The 22,064-nt window shown below is 39.8% G+C and overlaps 1 protein-coding gene across 2 annotated transcripts; it reads right to left on the bottom strand.

Annotated features, from left to right (window-relative positions):
• Positions 1-1,379: 1,379 nt before the first annotated feature.
• On the bottom strand, positions 1,380-15,827 carry CEP57L1 (centrosomal protein 57 like 1). 2 transcript variants are annotated; one of them, XM_063331105.1, is made up of 12 exons: positions 15,737-15,827; positions 15,381-15,550; positions 12,683-12,827; positions 10,722-10,901; positions 10,025-10,146; positions 9,504-9,620; positions 9,136-9,213; positions 7,292-7,390; positions 6,505-6,582; positions 6,167-6,396; positions 3,925-4,069; positions 1,380-1,795 (listed from the first exon to the last, which is right to left on the bottom strand). In XM_063331105.1, exons 3-12 carry the CDS (start codon positions 12,822-12,824, stop codon positions 1,571-1,573), a joined length of 1,416 nt encoding a protein of 471 aa, XP_063187175.1. In that variant the 5' UTR covers positions 12,825-12,827; positions 15,381-15,550; positions 15,737-15,827; the 3' UTR covers positions 1,380-1,570. The 2 variants fall into 2 exon arrangements, with proteins under 2 accessions (XP_063187175.1, XP_063187174.1); XM_063331104.1 differs by having other exon boundaries at positions 15,205-15,550.
• Positions 15,828-22,064: the final 6,237 nt, after the last annotated feature.

Genomic DNA, 22,064 nt, shown 5'->3' on the forward strand with positions numbered 1-22,064 from the left:
AAATGCTTACTTTTCCTTTTGTCTCCAGTATCAGCAATCCCAGTGTCCAGAAATGCGTAAAACTACATCAGAAGCATATCTGTACCAGGAAAATAACATGTTTAGAACCGTGTTTACATGTTTTTAAACATACAACGTGCCTTTCTAAGTCAGAGATAACCCATAAGTAAGATGGGTAAGAACCCATACAATTTAACAGTGGAGGAAACCTATCCCCACATATCAGCTGAACAACCTGGTCCTCCACAGTCCCAATAAAGATGTTGAGGCTATATAAACTCTGCCCCACTCCGACCCCTAAAAGCTCACACACACAATTGCTGTCAAAGATTGTTAACGGTCTATTCTAAATTTAAATCAACTGTCTGAAATTTTTCCTAATCCTTTGTCTTGAAGGGTGCCAGAGAAAAATTATTGATCCAAAGACCAAACTTTCCATTAGGACCATACATTGTTACTAGCCTTTATTCAAAACCCTTGACAACACAGCTGGCCTCCAACTTTTATTCTTAGCTGCAAAGGGGCTTAAGAAAACCACTGCATTGTCTGTATATCAGAGATCTGCAGCAGAACTTCACTGATACATCCCAAGGAAGATATTTTTTCCTGATATGTGCAAACACGTAGGAAAACCAGTATCAGTCAGTAACCTCAAGACAAAAATTTATCGCAACTAAACAACCAGTGTTGATTAGAAGTCACTGTTATGTTTTTTACCATATGTACACAGTTGGGGTTGGAAAACAGCATACTCACCATTAGCATAAAGACACATTTTGCAATGTATGGAAAACCGACTACACACGAAAACTGTACAGCTCTGGTAGAAGAGATCACAAATTCCTCAACATGTACTGGTATGCAGTTCAAAGTCTCCTCTATAACAGCTCAATTATTTTATACTGTGGTAGAAGCAGGTTCTGTTGATGAGAAAACAAGCACCTAGGCTTTTGGTAGTAGCCCCTTCCCTGCACTTATCAAGAATACTCTCATGCTGTCATGGTTTAACCAAGTCATGGGTTGTGCTTCTAATCCCTAGCTGTCCCTAATACGGTCAATAAAACTTATAGAGTAATAGTATTAATAATAATGAAAATGTATATAATAAGAGACAATACCTCCTTTTCTCCCTCAGTTGCAATGATCTGAATCTTCAGTTATTAGAGAAAAGGAAAACCACTGTTTTTGTCTGAACAGAAGCACTAGCCCAAGTCATTCTGGAAAAGCAAGCCCTAAGTATCTCCTTGGCAGCGGGGAGAACAGGACACCAAAGACTGCATACTATTTAAAGTGTAAAAAGGGTATAAAATTTTATTTGACAAGTTAACAAGTAAGCATTTCATTAATCCATTAAAACACTTTATTACAAGTCAGCGTAGTTGAATTATAGCTACCCTACATTAAAGTTAATTCTGAGGTGAACAAACTGACCTACTAGTGAGTAGGCAGTTTAGAATGTATATCTATATCTATGCTATATCTATTTTATTTTTTAAAAGTACTTTGTAAAATTAAAAATTTACTAGCTGTCAGACAACTTCAAGAACTTCTAACACAGTGAACTTCAGAACTATTGTTCCCACATGATACCATCTTTTTTCAGTGTTGACTGAAGTTTCTGCACATATTTTAGCAGCTGAAGAGAGCTTCTGCTTTTCTGCCCAGGACAAGATTTAGAAAAACTTTTCCTTACAGTGACTGCAATTTCCTTTGCTTCCTTTTTGTCACCACACTTCAGTTCGACATGAGCTGCCCCTTGCTTCAATTTCTGAGTTTTTCTCTTTAATTTCTGCACCTAGGAAGAAAGTTTGCTAATTAGAATGTTACACACTTGGAAGACGTACAGCTGTGGAGCTTAACTGGACTTCTACCAAACTCCAAACTAAAGATGTCTAAGGGACATTAAAAAAAAAAAGTTAAAACCTACTAATCTTGCATATAGTTGTCTTGCTGTAACACAAAGCACCACAGAAAACTAACCTCGCCCACACAGAAAGCATTACAGAAAACTGACCTCACCCACGCTCAATAGGTTGTTGAACCCCATTACTCCCTAAGGTAAAAATGCTTGCCTGAGAGAGACAGAATATCATCTGTTACCAATTTATATTTATGATGGTCTTTTTCCCTTTCAGATTGTACTACCCTAACCAAAAAAAAAAGCACCCAACAAACGTATAAAATGTATACTGTTACTGTATCTAAGCAGTTCACTTTGAAGCCTCACAGCAAAATTAGAAAACAGAATAAATAGGGTTGATTGCTAAAGAATGTTTTTTAATAAGTCAAATAACAAGTCTTGACTTGCACTTGGCATGAAAAGGTCACTCCCAAAGATAAAATTAGGCTGGAAGCGTTCCATATGCCAATTTAGGCTTTTAGTCCATTTCTAAAAATAATTAACTTTAATTGCATTCTAGAACATATTATTAACTGTGAAACAAAGAGATGATAACAGTATTTTTAGTGTGACAGGTTCTAAAAGCAGAAATATGCATCAGAAATATTAAGATTGGTCTGTACAAAATACAAACAGAAATGCGTGGGTGCAAAAGCACCAGAAAAAACGATATAGGCCAAGGGTTACAGGAGTGGCCTGTATTGATAACCAGGACATGATGGACAGTAATCAAACAGACAAACACGAAGAATGTGCTATTTACATCATGACCCTACGGCGTGTGCTCTGATAAGGCTGTACCAGAGCCCAGATAACTTGCCAGTAGATCTGCACCCTGATAATAGGCAAGGGTGACAACAAGGTTGCACCACACTGTATCTGCTATTCCTCTTCTCCTTGTCCCAAAATGAAGGCAGACTGTAGTCTTAAAGATATGCAAAAGGAAGAAACAAAGGCACAGTTGTTGTCCATTGTCTCAGGTTCCTGGAAAATGAAGTCAGCAAGATTCTGAGGCAAGGACTAACACAGTAATTGTTGCCTCCTCCAGAATATAAGAAATTTATCCAAAAAACAGTTGACATCGTTGCCAAGAGAGGCAGTGAGGACTCAACAGTCAATGTCCTTTGTCCATATTGCTAACATGCAACCCTGACAAGACTACTTTGACATAAGCACCTTTGTGCTTGCAATTATGTGGACAATAAAAGGTTTGAGTGAGTAAAATCTATCAAAGAATGAATGTGAATAAAATTGGTCAGATTTAAATTAACCATCCCTCCCCCTTTCACAAGGTCTCACACTGAGTTTCATTTTGTTTCCTATATGAGCGAAGTTCTTAGGTAATTCTATTTATCCTGAAAGAAAAGATGGAAGAAGAGAAAACCATCAGACAGAACTATGGATTGCAATTTTTATCATATGTTCCAAACCAAATTGCTACAAAGAGGTTAAGCTGTTCATCTACAGAAGAGTAATCTTACATGGGCATGTATGAAAAGCTGTTTTCTATGCCTCTACAACAAATACTGACAGAATGCGTACAAGTTAGGGGTTAAACAAAACTGAAAGGCTGTCTGGATGACTTTGGAGAAGCCGTGGTCAACAGACTATTTGGTTAATAAAAAGCTTCAATATTTCAGTAATATAAAAGACATTTAATCCAATCTGTGCAGGAATTATAGCTTCTTTCTCATTCCCCAGAGGGACAGGGCACAAAGGAGTGAAATCTCAACAGTTTGTCTTAATGTGGTGAGCAGAAGTGACAGACTGAGCAACAGCAGCTCTGTATTGCAGAACTGCCACAGGGCAGGAAGTTTTCGCACTAGCATAGACACCTAGCTGCCAGCTGCAAGCACTTTTTCTTGATCAAAAGAAGGAATTGGAGGTACAAGAACACCGAGGTAGCAGCCTAATTGTAATCACCCATAATCCTGGTTTAAGCACTCCAGTGACATTCTAGTTAATGACAACAGGAGGCAGAGTTGTGGCAGCCTTCAACTAGAGAGTTTACATCTTGTTCTTACAGTAGCCTGATGCTTTTTCAGCTTGGATATTTGTTCTCCTTTAATCTCCATTTGTTTTACAAGGCAATCCAGCTCCCCTTCTAGGCCTTCACAAACTCTGGAATCTTCAATCTCCTGTATCTTCTTCAGAAGTTCTTGATGCTTGCTGTTAAAGACAAAAATGGCACACTAAGTATTCATGATATAGTCTCTAAGATTACTTCGAATACTTTCAGTGTATTGCAGGAGTTGCTACCTGTTTTGTCCACAGTACAGCAACTTAGCACTATTTACCCCCTCACACAATACACATTAATCTGAAATATACTCATCCTAGAAAAGAAAAAGTTTTTCCAGTGGGTCTGATTTTCTTATTCCAAATTTGCAGCTGATGTGCATCTTATTCCTCCCCCTTCCCACAATCATAACAACTACATGTGTAATGTAATAGTGTGCAAAATAAGAATTTAGAAAGTGAACAGCGGCTATGCAGCGTGGTATTTTCACTTCCTGCCCAATTTAGTGCAGACTTTGAAAGCTTAGTTTAATTCAGAAAAATATTGTTTAAACTAGTATATTTTATTTATAGTTTTTCTGACAGACAATTCAAATTAAAATATTCTACTCAAAAAGATCTGCAGTGAGGTGTGCTGGTTAATCAAATTAACCAATTAACCAGCTAAATTAAAAGAAATTAACTGTGTAGAATCATAGAATCATTTAGGTTGGAAAAGACCCTTGGGATCATCGAGTCCAACCATCAACTCCACTCTACAAAGTTCTCCCCTACACCATATCCCTTAACACCACATCTAAACGAGTCTTAAACACATTCAGGGATGGTGACTCCACCACCTCCCTGGGCAGCCTATTCCAGCGTCTAACCACTCTTTCTGTGAAGAATTTTTTCCTAATGTCCAGCCTAAACCTACCCTGCTGCAGCTTGAACCCATTCCCTCTTGTTCTATCACTAATTACCTGTGAGAAGAGACCAGCACCAGCCTCTCTACAATGTCCTTTCAAGTAGTTGTAGAGAGTGATGAGGTCTCCCCTCAGCCTCCTCTTCCTCAAACTAAACAGCCCCAGCTCCTTCAATTGCTCCTCAATGTAGATCTACTCAGTGTAGATCTACTCAGTGTAGATCTACTTGACCCCTAGATATCTGAACTAGTCGAAAACAGAGACCCTCTCTTAGATAAATAATCTCTTTACAAAGGTCACAGCTTCTTATTGACTTCTGAGTAACTGCTGCTGCTTGACAGTTTAATTGAAGCAACTGGATATTGCTATTAAAAAAAAAGTCTTGAATTGCCGTAAGTAAGCCAAAGCTTTTTGAAGAAGAGATTGGTTGCCAGTTTAAATTTTGCCACCAGTGTCAAACCAGTGTCAACATCCTAACTGGTTTAACCAACACATCCTCCTCTGTTCAAACCACAGCTCATTATGTTGACATGTCTAGTATGACCAGCTAGATAGCTTTGGCCCACAATTCTACAACCTTGCATTTATGGCAAGATGCCTAAGAACACAACAAGTTGTAATCCACATTCACTTGCACGGCTAGAAAGATACATACACTCCCATCTAATGCGTTAGCTTCTTCCACACCCTGCCCATTTTCTGGTAGGAGACCATCCCTCTTTCACAACCCTCTTACAGGACTGGCAAGTTCTCCTGCTACCAACACAGAAAAGGAACGAATTCCACACTGTCTTAGCACAATGACCCATCAGGTATGCAGGTACGGAGAAAACACCGAAAGAGTGAGGACAAAGTAATAGGCTAGATGTTGTGACAGGACTATTCCTGACCCAGCTGTACTAACCTATTCTACCACCCAAACTGACTGCATGCTGCAGGCTTGCTCAACATTAATACCACCTTTGCAGCCTTCTCCAGGAGAACATTCTTGGTGTAGTCAGTAGATCTCAGAGTATGTTTGAAACTTCTAAAAAGTACAGGGCTTTTTGAAATGAAAAATTTTTCATTTGCTGCAGCTGTTACTTCAGTAGCAGCTTGGTTACGCACAGGATACGGAAGCAAAAAGAAAAACAGCTGAAGAGTATGTTGCTTGCTCACAAGATGAGTTAAACACCAGGACAGAAAGAATTTTTTGAATGAGAAAAATCCTACCAGTCAGGCCTGCTCCGGCCATTCTGTCAACAAGTAGTCCTACACTTAAAACAGGCTAGGTTTGACTACAGCACACCCGTAGCTACCATTGAAGTCACTTTTACTCATAACACAAGGGATGAATACTCACAAGCTCATTTGGCCCAGCTCATCTTGTATGGCCAACAGAAGGTCCGAAAGATTTCTGGTGGCAGTAGGTGATGTGGAACAAGACGATACAGGTTTTGAAAGTGCACTGTGTGCTGAAATCCCAGATGAAGCTCCTCCTTGGCTTCGTGGTGAGATACGTGGATTGCGATGCTTCATAATATGCAACACACTTTGTACATTTGCACTAACAGAATGGCTGGAGCTGACAGACTTAAAGTAAAATTATTAAGTGGTTTACAGAAGTGATTAACAATTACAGTAAAGAGACTTATTAAAACTGTAAATGCCAGTTCAGCGGGAACATTTGATTTCACTCACCTTCCCAGCCACAAAAGGTAGTTCACCAGCCTTTACATGTAATTGTGAAAGGTGCATTTTCTTCATTGTAGGATTTCTCTGCCATAAGATAGACAGAAAAAGTAAGACAAGAAATTCCAATCCACTGAAACAACAGCACAATCTTAAACTTTTTTTTTAATAAGTAAAATTCATATAAAGAAGCAGCGAAACCTCAGTTTCCCTCTGGTTAAAAAAAAAATATTCCCTCCTGTATGAGGAAGGAGTAGGACTTTCCAAGAGCTGAGAAAAGTAAATTTTATTCCAGATGCGTTTAGCAGATAGTTTGACAATTAGGTTGACATTAAAGAAATTGAACATTGCTTATTTAAGTTTGCAAAACAACAGTTGCAAAATTTTGACTGACCTGTAACATGTGTTGCAAAATGAATTCTCTCGATTTCAGCAATGCCTTCAAAACACACCATCTTAAGATGCTTAGTTAAAATTGCTTTGGAAACTAATTTTGCCAGATAAACTGAAAGGCAGCAAAGACAGGACATGGGGGATGGCAGTAACACTGTAACAGAGGTTATTTTCCTGCTAGTAATTGAAAGTTTTACAGTGAGGTGCTACTAGCCCTAGCACCATTTTAACTACCAAAGGAAAAGAAAAAAGAAGTATTCAGCACTGTTCGTCACTTTGGAAATGGAGTAAAGTGCAGCAGACAAACCAAGTGCCTTTTACATCATCGTTTTTCACAAATTCCAATCTCTGTGCAAGTCAGATGCTATCAGCAACAGTATGCCAATAAAAACTTTCGTGTTACCTTCTTAGTTTTTTTCTTCTTCCCGTTTTCCTTTTTAGGTTCATTTTGAGATGTTACCAAAGACATCAAAATTCTGTTGATCTCAAATCCTGTTTGAAGCTGTGGGAATAAGCAAAAAAAAGAAAACAACCACTTAATGTCCTATTAGGAGTATGAAATCACATCGTTTAATTAATTCCCTCTTTCATGCATGGATAAGATCCAATTAAGGGCACTATTAACTGTCCTGCTTGGAAGGCATAAACTACACTTAAAAACCAAACAGATTACTAGGATGGCAGAGTACCAGGCAGATCTTGCAGCTCTGTCTTAGAAGTCCTCATTTTCATATTCAGCTGCAGCAGCTGTATTTTTCCATTGTGACAACCAGCAACTGAGATGAGCTAATTCTGCTGCGTGCTGGGGATCTGATCATAAAATCCAAAGAATATGAACATTTGGATCTTACAGTCTGGGGACAGAGAGAACTGAGCCCGTCTGTGTAACACTGAGGTCAAACCTGCTGGACAATCTTCAGGTTGCTCTGTAGTTCAAAGTTGATATAAAGGCCCATGATAAACAGGATAATAGCCATTCCCAATTAAACACAGGACAAGGACTTTGTTTTGGCACGTGTATCAGTTCCAGCTAAACAACACCGGAGGTCCATCACAAAAGTGAGATTATTTTGGCTTTTCTGTCATCAAAAGGAAGTGAACCACCCCACACCCTGTGTTTCCCAACCCAGATCCAACAGACCTAAATCCATCCTGCAGTGAACTAAGGATGATATTAATACTAGTTTAAGACTCAGTTTACTACCCTCAAGTCCTTTCTTGAGCAAATGTCTATACTACTGCTAAAGTAAGACTATCTGCTCTGGGAAAGTCATTCTTACTATGTTTCTCAGAAGATAAAATCTCCATAGTAGGCCTTCTGCTCTGCACCAGCAAGCAGTTTAAGCAAGAAACCCCAAAACCAGCAAGTTTTCAACTGTGTCATTCTGCTGGATTCTGGAGGTGGTCAGATACCTGGACTACAATTTGCATGTTATTTCAAGCTTCCTGGACTGATGAAATGATATCATCCTTGCATGAGGTATAAAAACTGACAGCAGTGATGAATTAATTTAAGCTGTCAGCTTTGCTTATGGCTAGGTTCTTTCACTATTATTCTTCAGCTCTGCATCCCCTCACCTTGCCCCAAGGGAATGCCACCACAACTGCTCTCTTTCAAAATGGCTACTACTTCTATGGGTACCTTGCTCCTTTAACAAAAGGTTTCTTTGATTTTGCTCTCTGGCAAATATTCCTCTCTCAGATGGACAGTGGCCCAACAAACTGATTATGGCTTCACAGAATAACAAATTATGCAAGCTCTCAGTTAATGAACAATGTAACAGTATCACTGATTAAAGACTTTTCCAAGTATGGTCCAGTATATTAGATTTCAGCAGATCTTAACAAAAAGAGGAAAACAAACAGAATAACCAACCTTACTTGGGGAATAAGGTTTCTTACATGACCACTTTCTAGTTACTGTAAGTTACGGTTATCTGATTTAGTTGCAGGTTCTCTACAAATTCATTTTCTACCCAGATCACTTACAGCAGCTTTGAGGCTGATGAACTGTATAACTAATACAAAACCAAGTAGAATCCTCCTTGACTGAGATATGCAACACACCTGGCAAGCTTTCTACTATGTAGTTTGTAACTGGTCTGGGTAGTATTCCAGGAGTTCTCCCTGGGTAATAATCATGTGGACTTTAATTGTAATAATAAAAAAAAAAAGAGTATTTTAGACAGATAGAATAGCTTTCTTCAGTCATAAAAAATAAGATAAAATAAAATCTTTTCAGTCTACCTGAGCAGTTTTGTCTTGTATTAGCTTACGCTGATGCTCTTCTTTACAAAGCTTTTCTTCTAAGTGTTTGATCTTGTCCTGAATTTGAAGGCAAGAATGATTAGTCACGCTCAGTTTGCCATGCTGAATCAGAAGTCTGAAGTAGCTTGCAATTGTAATCTGGGATAAAATAGGACTGTAGGAATTTTTAAAGCCCAGAATGATAAAAAGATTAATGAAAATTAAGCCAAGGTGGCATTCAGTCAGGTATGCTTTATGATCTTAGCTTTAATAGAGGAAACTGTTGCAAAACTTAGTACTATTAACAGTATGCCATACAAATGATATAAAATGAATGACTTTCAGGCTGTCATTCCATGCATCCTTACTTCTGCAATTCTCTGAGTAGCAGTAAGTTTAAAACACACTTCTTCTAGCATTTCAAGCTTTTCAAGTTTTGCGTGCAGTTCTAACCGCTTCTGATCTTCCTCTTTCTGAAACTGGGCCTGGAAAAAAGTAAGCAAGAACGGAGTTGGCAGCTGACTGAAATTGTTTCTGACAGCAAAAAACCAAGCACACTACAGTAAAGGTGTTTAACTAGTTTAAGTTTCATATTTTTTAAATTGCAAAGTGATGAAAAATAGCAGGCAGACAAAGAAGACTTAAGTTTCCAGCAGCCAAATGTGCAAGTATTAGCATGGTTTTGCTCATTAAGAGTTCCACCTAGGGAGTCTTTTCATACAATTCATTGAACAGTTGTCATCAGTCAGTCAGACAGTAAATTGCTTCCGTTTGCTACCACCCTGAGAAGAGCTTAGGAAGAATGATGGCCATAAAAAAGTTCTAATCTTACACATTTCTATACGTTTTAACAATATCGCTGCTTTGTTAGTATGCTAAAAGGCTTCACCTGTTGTTCTAAAATAATTTTCTTTTCCAGTTCCGCACTGGAAACCATTTTCCTCATGTAATCCAGCTGTTTCTCCAGCAGGGAGCAGCGGGATTGTGCTGCATTTATCTGCACACTTATATCTACAGAGAGAAACAAAGACATTCAGTACAGCAAGAGGAGTTACAAATTTAGACAGTCTGTCATCTCATTGAGGAATTCTCTGTCTTCAAAACATGCAAGAAAATTTTTGTTAGTCCAAACAAGTCATGTGGTTAAAATATATTTTATATATAAGACATGAGAATCAAAATGTTTTTCCAGACCTAGTCCCTAATTTGAATTCCAAAGGTGTGAGCATTGCAGTAACTTTGATTTATATCAGCAGATATCTAACCAGAATCTGGTTTCTTCCCTTCTCCTGACTTTCTCAAGTTAGCAGTGTTATACACGTAAGCAGCTGCTTGCTTATTGTAGGAGTTAAACATACCACCTGAAATCTGCTTGTTCTTTAAAATAGCTTCCTGGGTTATGCAATACTTGTTTAATGTATGTAAAAAAAGATCTCAACTTGATCCACAGTTATCCTGCCCCTCCCCAATCCTGAAGCAAAGAAGAAAGGGGAGTGCATTAATTATCAGTTTGTCAAAACAAACACTCCCTGGGTTATGCAGTCTTGGAGTTGCTGTGGCTATACCTTATCATTCAAGAGAAATACCTTTCCTCTGTTGCATCAGTTCTTGATGTACTGTGTCCCTCTTGTAGGATTCATGCTTTAAGGCCTTCCTATACTGAGCAGCTGCTATGGAGAGGCTGCGCAGATTATCTTCAACCTGTGACTTCTCCAACTCTAGATGGTGAATCTTTTCTTGAAGAGTTTTCAGGGCTGCCACCAGAGCTAGCAAACAATGCAACAGTTACACCTTAAGTAACGGTTCCTATTATTATTATTATTATTATTATTATTATTATTATTATTATTATTATTATTATTATTACAAAACACTTCAAACAGCAAAATACTATGTAAATTTTCTTCCCAGGATCACTCCTAAAATGAATTATGTTCCCCAGCAGTACCCTACCACACGCACAACGTATCTGGGAGAAAATGGACATGCTTACTGCATAACTGAGCTATAGAGCACAGGTCCTATGAGCAAAACTATTTTCACTCCAACAGGTAGCAAGCATAAAGAAATCGAAGCAAATTGAGTATAACGAATATAATGAACCCTAGGACTTCTGTTTACACAGAAGCAGAGAACACAGGTATCCAAGTATGTCACAAGTTTTCGTGTAATGCAGCTGGTGTGGACAGATTAAAAAACAAAACAAGACTCAGGTTTTGGGAGGGGGGGAAATCAGATACAAGGGGATATTTTAGTAGTGGATGCATTTTTAAAATGTTATTGTTTTAAAAGGTAATGATTTCATGCCCAGTTTCTTGTATTTGATGATTCTTTAAACCATAGAAACAATTCTGCAAGATTTTGCTTTTAGCATCAAATCAGTATGAGTCAAAATCATGCCAAAAATAAAAGCTGCAATTTAAGCTACAAGGAAAATTCTACTAGCTCTCCAAAAAACATACATATCTGTGGAAGTTTAAGACGTTCTGTAGCAAGTCAAGCTTCTTTTCTGACGTTTTATAAGCCTTGATAGTTTCCCTATACCAATTTTCTCAGCAGAGGAATACCCAGCAAATATTGCTGGCTCCTTAAGAACTCTCATTAGGTTACCACAGCCCCATCAGAATAAAACTTTTTTTTTTAAAAAAAAAAAAAAAAAAAAAAAAGAAAAGAAAAAAGCAGATACCAGAGAGCAGAAAGATGAAGTAGATGAAGGGGGACCACTTCTTCCATCTTTGTATTGGCATGCCAAACATTTCCTTACTTAAACATTTAGCTGCATAACATTAAACTGAACATTTTAATCCAAAAAAGCCCGAATTCTGTAGGACAAACGATTACTACAGAAGTTATAGATTCTTCAAATGAAAGAACAATGATCACACACATAGACTATGTTTGTGCAATATTGCAAAGTTGTCCGTGATAGTAAATCCAAGTATGGTATCCTTGTGATTCACTGAGCTCTCCAGATATGCCACCGACCATTTTTCCTGTGAGCTCGAGGGAGTAATTATCAATTAAGGCACCGGACAATCATAGTGGACCCATATTTCATACAGACTAACTTTCACGCTGCTAACCTTCCTGAGAGTCTGCATTAATCAAAAGTTCTTCCAAGGAATCATATCACACAAAAAACCTTAGAAGTGATTTTAAGCTAGAGGGAGTCGAATAGCACTACACAAAGCTAATTTCAAGTCAGCGTACGATACTAATGGTCTTTTTTTGCTGTATTAAAGTCATGAACTGCTTCTGCTGAGTTTGAAGCATTCTCCTTTGCTTTTAGAGGAAGTCTGATGATTTTAAGTTAAACAATTTTCAAAGCCAAAGTTTATAAGGATGTTAGAAGACTTGCAGCAGTTTCCATTCCAGACATATGACTTCAGGGAGACTACTCCCTCAGGACACATATACATCCTGTCTCAATGTCAGTCTATAATCACAGCAAGTCATTGAACTGAGTAAAACAGAACGGGGAGTTTGCTCAAGAAATTTCACATGGAACAATTAAAAAGACCACTTTAAGGACATATTTTGGTTTTACCTTGGTTATTGGGGATAGATGGCCTGTCACCACCAACAGCTGCCAACTTCTTTGATTCTACATAAGCAAAGGCTGCAGGAAGCATCTTATCTGGTGGCTGAAGAAAGCTTCCTACGAAACTGTTCTTTGATTGAGAATCCATAGCCTGTAAAAAGAGAGCTATTTAATGCCATTAGCTCTTTAATGGACTATGTAACTTTTCAAAGTATGTCATTGTGCTGTCCCTGGCTCTGTTTTATATCAAACCAGGTCATGTGCACCAAAATAATAATTAAAAAAAAAAAAACCACACGCCTCCAGATGAATCCTGTATTTTAATGCAATTCCAAAACAATGCCTTTCCTAACACTAAACATAGCTCTCCTCCACTATCCAATTTTTTTTTATGTTTCCTGGTGCTTTCTAATAACTTTTGCTGATTTTTTTCCTTTTAAAAGACAAGGATTAACACCATTTTATATTATCTATTTTACAGACTTCAGTGTCTGCCTCTCAGTACACCCTGCAGAGCAAGCATTCCAAGCTTTACAGCCTGTTTTCATTTGCAGCCTCCCTAGTGCTCTAACACCTAGCTTTTTCCATATGGCTTTATTACATAATAAAGACATGGTTCTCCACATTTAGTGTTGAGATAACAAAAGGATATTTAACATGCAACATTCCCAGCATTATCCCCATTATTAAGCATATGTATTAAGTCATGTTTCTCCACTCTCTTTCTGCCCTACCCTTTCACGTTCTTTATTTTATCAGAAGCACATTTGAAGACAGTCTACATCCCACCAAATAGCAATTTTCCTTGATACCTAAGACATGGACAGTGAAACTTGCAGAAAATGCTTTATGCAACCTCTAGGAGAGCAGACCCTTAAAGATACGCCCATATGCACTCTATGAGAAGTCATTCAAGCCTCATTTGGTTGTTTACATTGGTAATGCCACAACAACCAAGCATAGGCCATAGGTCATCTGAAAGAGGGCTACAGGCCATCTGAAGGAAAAAGGTGGTAAAATAACTAACATTAAAGAGCTAACATTAACATAAGAAGGACACAGAGTTGTTGGAGTGAGTCCAGAGGAGAGCCAGAAAGATGATCAGACGGCTGGAGCACCTCTCCTGTGGAGACAGCTGAGAGAGCTGGGGTTGTTCAGCCTGAACAAGGCTTCAGGGAGACCTTATAGCGGCCTTCCAGTATCTGAAGGGGGCCTACAGGAAAGATGAAGAGGGAGTCTTTATCAGGGAGTGTAGTGATAGGAGGAGGGGTAATGGTTTTAAACTGGAAGAGGGTAGATTTAGATTAGATATTAGGAAGAAATTCTTTACTGTCAGGGTGGTGAGGCACTGGCGCATATTGCCCAGGGAAGCTGTGGATGCCCCATCCCTGGAAGTGTTCAAGACCAGGCTGGATGGGACTTTGAGCAACCTGGTCTAGTGGAAGGTGTCCCTGCCCATGGCAGGGGGGTTGGAACTAGATGACCTTTAAGGTCCCTTCCAACTCTAACCATTCTATGTTTCTATTCTATGATTAAAGAGGTCTTTAATAACTTTGGACTTACTGGTACTGTAAAAATAGTGTTTGTTAAGCTTTTTCATTGTACTTTCTGCTCTTCTACTCATCTACTGGTCTTACATAAGCAGGAACAGCAGAGACTATGCTGCCCTCAAAAGTACACACTTTGGTCCATCTTAATAAGGGTCCTATTAACTTACACGTCAAAAATTGAGAGTTCCTCACTTCTGAAAGCTGTTAGCAGGTTTTGCTAGTGTAAACACCATACCAAGAGAAAGAAGTTAAAAGCAAATTTTAAATCACACTGCAGCTGCCCAGCAAAGTAGTACCAAGCATCTTACTTGATACAGTGTAAGAACTACAGGGTATATACAGCTTCAGTTAATAGAAAAGCAGCTTATTTGAAGGTTCAATGATACACAGTTATGGTATCACCCGAGTTTAAAATACAGGGCATGCAACTGGAACAGGCTTCCCGCTTGGACAGTGCTATTTACAGATGTAGTTCCCAGGAAAGTCACACAAAGGAGGTATGTAGTAACAGGAGGAAGGAAACCAAACGAAGATTGGAACCTGCTGATGAAGCACACCCAGGAAAAGCCATTCATACCAGGTGGGCAGGGAAGAAAGTTTTCAATGAAGGAAAAGATTTCCAAGAACAGCTCTTCCAGCACTCTTTCAGAGGCTGTATAAAATAGAAAAATCAGCATCCATCCACACTGCCTCTTTAAAATATGCACTAAACCAAAGGCACACAGAAATACTTCTTTCCTCCTCCAAGTTGTCATCACAGTCTCATCAACACGAGCATCTCTCCACCAGGGCTTGCTTGACATGGGGCCTCCCAGACACCCCTGCTTTCATATGCTAGCACCCCCAGGGCAGATCCCACACTGCATGACCCCCCGACTGGCACCAGCACAGCCTCCCCAGACCCACAAGGGAGGAGCTACCCAGGCTACCCTTGAACCACAGACCTTTCCCGGAGAGTTCCCCGCAGGGAAGACTTACCAATTTTCCCATTGCTTCTCAACCCCAACACATTGGTGATGAAAAAGACTAGCAAAAAAGGTCCATAAAAACACAGATGTGTGCATGCAACAGGCTTCCTACTGCTGTTGTGAACAGGGCAAGGCAACTTTGGAAACTCCAGAGGATGAACATGGGTTTTGCTCATGCCATCTAACCTTTTGGCATAAGAGGAGATTCACTTTTCCAACGTCCTCCAGTGGAACATGGCTCCCTCGCACGCCTGTAGCTGCTACGCATCAATTAGTTTCCTTATTACTGTCACATAAACAAGTCCTGCTGTTTCCAAGGAGATGGGTCTGTGGACAGTTGTAAGGAGGATGGTGATCTGAAGCAAATAATGAATAACAGAGAGAGGGAATAAAGCACCAGAAAAATTGAGAGTTTGTGGTCAAGCTCAGTAACACAAAGGGGGGGGGACACAGGGGACACCTATTCTGGAAAAAGGTAAGTAAAAACCCTTTAGTTCTGCAAGTGAAGCCAAAGGAAAGTGAAAGAGAAGAAGCCAGCTCACCAGCCCAGTGATGGTGATCCAGCTAATCCAGTGTGGGCTTCATCATGAAAACCCACAATTTTGCCATCACAGCAGAGGATAATACACTCTGCAGCTGGAGGGGGGAGCTCCCCAAGCTACTCGTACGAGCACAGGCTCAGCAAAGGGTGTGAAGGAATACAATACCACACAACTGAGACACCTGTGTTTGCAGAACCCCTGCTGTGGACATGGTTACGGACGCCTTGCTTTGCCACAGCTTTCTCAGACGCAGAGGCTGCGTGGAGCAGGCTGAGGTAACGGTTGCCATAGTGCTTGGAGGCTCTGTTAGCGTAATTACTCTAGTAGAGGTGCTCTGGTGTAGACGAGTCCTTTAATATCTTAGCAGGTAAATATAGTTTATAACAGCCATGCTGCACAGGAGTAATGTCTACAACACTGCAGACCTCAGGCAAGGACATGGGCCAGGAAAAGGACCAAGTCACTCTACAGTAGCAAGACACCACCAAACATCCTGACCACTTTCAGCCCTCTAGGACAAGAAACGTATCAGGAAATAATTAACTAGCTTGACGTATGTTTGGACGTCAGCTGTCCTACCATCCACTTTTTCCCCTGCAAGTATTTGAGTTTCTATAAAACCATCACAGACAGGTTTGCTTTTTAAAAAGGGTTACACAGCCCACACTGCAAGCTTAACCTACTGCTCTTATTCTGTGCTACTGTAGACGCTGGTACAGAGCCCTAGAGCAGTGCTTTAAAGCAGATATTGCTTCCTGAATGGCGATGTTTGTACTAATGTAACTCCATGAGGCTTAGGGGGATTTAGCACTTGAACAACACTTGTTAAAGCAGCCAAAACACCGTTGTTTAGACAAGCCCTTCGTTGAAGAAATTAGTGCACTCCTTCGAGTTTGGGGAACAGCCAAAGGTGAAGTATGCGTATTGAATGGAGGCTGACAAAACACCCCGGTTACAGGCAGAGGGAAGGGGAGGGGGAGGGAAGGAGGCAGAGATGCCTCGCTGCTGCCCCAGCTGCCTGTGCCATGGCAGGGAGGAGTGTTGTGTTATGTCAGTCGCATCCAGACTCCCTGCCAGCCCTTTGGGTTTTTTAACCAGAACTGACCCAGCCTGCACTAGTGGATGCAGTGGCGATGCTCAGGTGCCCGGTGTTATTTTACACATGAAGACACAAAGAAGCCAGTTCTTACATACCCTGCATCAAGACACGGGGCTATTCAGTGCTGCCTATAGGCCTGCCGTTAACCGTCAGCCTGGCCTTGCCACCTATGTTGTCCCCAAGCTGGAGCCAGGAGGCTCCCAGAGTGCAGTGCCATGCAGTCACAACCCTTTGCATGGTGCGTGGTGCCAGGCAGAGCAAATTAGCTGTGTGGCAGCACTGCACGAATGCAATTACACCGCCTACCTCTTTCCTACCTTGCTGCAGTTGGCGTGCTCCCCCCGGGGGTGTGAGGATGAGCAGTGGTACCCGCTTCTGCCTGTTGGGCTCACCGTCACATGCAGGCCAGGACCGAGCTTGCACAAAGGCTGTTGGAGAACAATCCCACCATCAGGTCTATCTGTACCTCTATATGTGGCTTTGACACCTCAGATGACAGCAAGCAAGCTGGAGTTTGGTACCTTGAGACAAACAGGGAATTTCCCATTTTATCATGTGATTTACATTTACCTTTACACTGTTTATTTTTGCTGAATGTGGCCTGCATTGAGTGCCAGAGTACTGGATTGGGTTGCTGTAAAAATCAATTGACATTTGAGTTACTGCTGTCTAGCACAAGTAAGCATGCCAACAGTGGAGAGCTACTGAACACCACTGAAATCCTAAATGTTACAGAAAGACCAGGTATGACTTCCTCATCCTCCTCCTGCCCTCTTCTCTGTTCCTCCCCTCCATTTCTAGCCACATCATAAAAAAAGTTTCAGAAAAAATTCTTCTGAAGTTAAAAGTCCAAAAACATTTTGCCACATATACAATTCTGTCCCATACTGTAAAGCAGCATATGGAAAAGCTTTTTCCACATGTGAACTATAGCAGATTCGGGGAATAATGCTGGCTTAGCAGTTTCCCAAAAGATATACAGTAAAGGAATAATGTAATAATTGCTGTGATAATGTAAGGGGTGCTTCCACTAAATTCTCCGATGCTTGTTATCTCACAGAGATCCTGGTTCATTCAAATCACTGTGAGGGCAACCTTTTAGAACCAAAGAAAGTGGTGCTGTCAGAACACCTTCAAAGAGGAAAGAGAAAAAACAGATCAAAGCATTTTTCAGAAAGAAATACACAGATACCTATCTTCTGACCTGACCTACTGGGCATGCACAATTTATAGTGGTTTTTTTCATAACTGAAAACAAAGTCTCAAATGAATCAAGGAATGATTCACTGTTTATCACACATAAGAGAAATTTTAAAGAATTGCCCCAACGCAGGCTATACCAAGAAACTCCCACATCGCTGGCTGCTGCCTTGTCTATTTGAGCCAAGCCTTGCTGGCGAAAGGTTATGTGAGAGGCCATTTTAGTGACACAATCCGAATTGGTCTATTTTTCTCCCGTTTCACTTTCCTTCAAGAACCAGGGAAAAGCTTGGTCAGCTGTATTAGCTATGCTGCAACGCTCTTTCAGCCTTATTCCCGACGGACAAAGAACAGCCCTTCCACTGACAAAAAGAAATAAATAATGTCATAGGCAAGCTGCATTGTTGTTTTGGGAACACCCGGTCTCTAGCATCCTGACACAACCGCTTTAATCAGCCTGAAACATATGACCTTGCTCAGAACTTATCTAAGTAACTGGTACTCATGTGCCTTCTTTAATCTAAGTGGGTTAGAAATGAAGTGGTGACAGCTGCAAAACTAATAGGAAGTGAAACCTCACTGAATGTTTTTAAGTAATGTCGAGTCCCACTTTAAATGAATTTAGAACAAACAACTGAAAATTGTTAGAGCAATTAAGGAACTTGGCAGTTTTTTGAAAAACTGACACAGGCAAATCCATGGGAGCAAGCTTGTTGTACAAACGGTCAGTCTCATCACTGGATATATAAAGGTTAAGTGCCCGGTTTCTTCTTTGATACTACAGTAGCAAAACCTATTCATTCATTAATTTCAAGTCTTATGCAGAACTTTCATCCAATAATTTTTTTTCAGTCTTGGAAGAAAAGGAAAAGAAATTCTGTGTTTTCTCATGACACTGTATGTACTGTGATGTATGGTAAAACCTGGTATTTTATTGAAAAAACCCCAAACTTCCTAAGCCCTTTATTTCATTGTGTCAGACCTTCTAAGCATTCATACTGATACTTCTACAGTTCCTGTTTGCTAGAGATAAAAGACAGAGAAGTAAAAGAGGAAGAAAGAAAATTGAATGAGTTACATAAGCACTTTGGGAACAAGGTAAAGAAATAACCAGGTGGGGAAAAAACAGAGATTTTTTTTTAAAAGAATTTTTTTTTAGGAATGGGTTCTAACCTGAGAGTGTATCAAGCAAACTTGGGTCATAATGTCATTAGAGTTTTGCTGTTTTCTTCAATGAGCACAGCAAACCCAATTCCTCATTAAACTAGGCCTTCATTCATAAGTGCATGAAAAAATCATATCCAATAGTTTGTGGGGAAATTGAGTTGGTGCAAACTGCTTTAACCTGTATGAGCAGAGGATAACTGAACTTAACATTCAGAGGAGCAAGACTGCAAATTCCTATCTAGTAACAATTGCTATGTTAGCATGAAAGCATCTGGCCTGGAATATAGTGTTGCCAAAATAATTACATTTCTAAGTCTTTTAATTAGTCCGAAGTAATTAAATATAACCTTTTTCTAATAAGTGTCAAACACAAAACCAAATAATATAAATGGTCACTAATATACTTCCTCACTTCCCTCGTAGTTCTGTCCCTCTTATCTTCTTTCATCCACCTCCACGTTATAATTGCTTTTTCTCCCTTATCTCCTCTCTCTTCCTTGTATTTACTTCATCCTATAGCTTTGTTCCTTGTTCTTTTCTCTTCGTTCTTCTTTTTCTCCAGCTCCCTCTTCTAGCATAAAAAGTTAGGGTTTTTTACAAAGTAAAAAGAGCCATTTTTTCCCACATAAGAATAACTATCAAATTTCTTCCCTTCACACTTAGGATGCAGTTCCAACAGATGCTGTTTGCTCTTAGTACGCTGACTGATGTGGAAATTCAAGGTGCTCTCCTCACCTCGGTACTCTACATGAAGAATGTAAAAAGCTACTTTTTCTCCTCACTGTTATTTTCTGCTGCTGATGCTATCACACTGTCTTCCATATGTAGTTTGCATAGCTTGGTCGCTTCTTGTTACCCTCAAAAATCTGCTTTTACTCATTAGATTGGAAGCAGCTCTCTCAGCTTTCTCAAGAGCAGAGCACCTGTGTCCCGATAGAGGGGAAGGCAGGAGGAAATTACTGGCTCTGGCTATTGGCCCTTGATTAGAAAGAGGGAGACTTTGGGAGACTTTGCTTTTGTGGAAAGGGAAGGCTTTCAAGGGCAACTGTCTTCTGTACAGAAGACTGCGTATCTGTGCACAGGCAGAATAATTAGAGACTAGAAAGGCAAATGCAGAATGGAAAAGACATATTAGGGTAGGTTGGGGCACATGTAAGAGTGGGTTGACATGGCAATCATAGTGAAGAAATATAATGAGCTACGGGATAGTTATTGCAGGTACTGACTCATTCACAGTAAACACTTTTACTGCATGATAATTTTCATCTTTTATGTCTCAAATATTTAATGGGATCACTGAAAGATGGTTCTGAACGTTGCAACTTGCCCTCTAGGCAGATGAAACACACAGATTGTGTCCCCACCATTGCCTTGGAATTTATTTTCAAAGTAAACTTCTGTTTTCACCAATTCTTTTTCTCAGGGAAAGTGTCGGTCTCTTCATCTGACATCCTTTAACCTAGCATGGAGATGAAGTAGGAGGTTGATTTTTATCCAGATTAACTAAAAGACCATGACATGGATGAGCAGAGAAACACAAAGAGGGTAATTGTTCATAGGATTTGTCTCCTTTTACCTACTACCACCCCTATGTTTTTTTTTTTTCACATATTCCTGTGCTGCTGATAACTAGGCACCTGGCAGGGATCAAGAACTTCATTATTCATTTGTACATCAGGCAACCTAACAAAAAGAACAAAAAAAAAAACCCCAAAACATAACAAGGAAAAGATAAGTTTCACTTCTAGCAAGAAGTGATTCTCAAAGTCATCTTTTGACAGGAACAATTGTCTTTAAAGATGCAGAAAAATTGCAAGCAGGTCCGACTCAGAGCAACTCCTCTGTCTTGTTTTGGAGACCTATTTTGCTGAAGAATAATTTTAAATTATATCATCTGCTTACAGGACTCAGAATGTTCACAGCAACTCCAACACATCTATATTGCGCATCTTGAACAGACACAAGATCGTAAATATTAATGCCAAAACGCTTGTAGATAATATAGTATAATGAGTATTCAAAAATGCAAAAATGGTCTATCACTACTTCTGGCCTGAGTTGTCTGAGAAAACTTAGAACATTCAAAGCCATGCAACAGAATGCTTGTTTCATACAATTTGTATATTTAAACTTGCATGATTTCAAGATGCAGGAAAAATCTGAGTAAGATGCTACAAAATCCTGCACAATGTGGCATACATAAAACTAACTTCAATTGATTATAAATTATTTAAGAGACATTTCTCCCCTATTAACTAGATGCACAGTTTCTGACTGCAAGGTAGTTTAGTGGATCTCTAAGGACGTGTCTTAAATTCTTGCTATTCTCTGTGACCTTAATAAATCACAGAGGGACGGTACTGATAAGAGACTGATGCTCCAGCATACATGAGCCTTCGAGCCTTAGGGCTGAATCACGAGTTTGGTAATGATAGGCTTATATTCCCTGCATGTAAAAGAAGTGCAGGTATACAGTCAAAACAAGCAGCATGCTCAGTGAGGAGCTAATAAAAGCTGTGTGCGGGGAAACTCCATGAACATAGATTTGTGTGAAGTCCCACCCTGGTGCTTGGCACCTTTGTCCTCTCGGGACTCAGAATTTGGAGTCCTCTTCTGGCGGTGAGTGCCAAAATCTGTTCTTTAAAACAATGAATAAAGAGTCCCTGTCGCTCCTCTGGTCTGTGACTTCATTTCATATGGCTGCTGGCCACCGCATTTTTCTTTGTGTTATTACTGGAAAACACCAAGGTCTGTGTTAACAGACAGCCTGCCAAAGGTGTTTAAAAGGCGTATTGGGCTGTCAGCAGATAAAAAATTCCCAATAAGCAATGCTCATTTTCTTTTAATTGTAGCTGGAGGAAA

This window comes from Chroicocephalus ridibundus, chromosome 3 (genome assembly GCF_963924245.1).
Source record: "Chroicocephalus ridibundus chromosome 3, bChrRid1.1, whole genome shotgun sequence".
In the NCBI taxonomy this organism is placed as follows: Eukaryota; Metazoa; Chordata; class Aves; order Charadriiformes; family Laridae; genus Chroicocephalus; species Chroicocephalus ridibundus.

What these genes read in the sequence shown, in the direction of transcription:
- CEP57L1 (XM_063331104.1), bottom strand. An exon ending in ACTGATGCAACAGAGGAAAG is followed by an intron (nt 10,147 to 10,721) that starts GTATTTCTCTTG and finishes TTCTCTCTGTAG; the next exon opens with ATATAAGTGTGCAGATAAAT. An exon ending in AGAAGAAAAAAACTAAGAAG is followed by an intron (nt 6,583 to 7,291) that starts GTAACACGAAAG and finishes ATCTTATGGCAG; the next exon opens with AGAAATCCTACAATGAAGAA.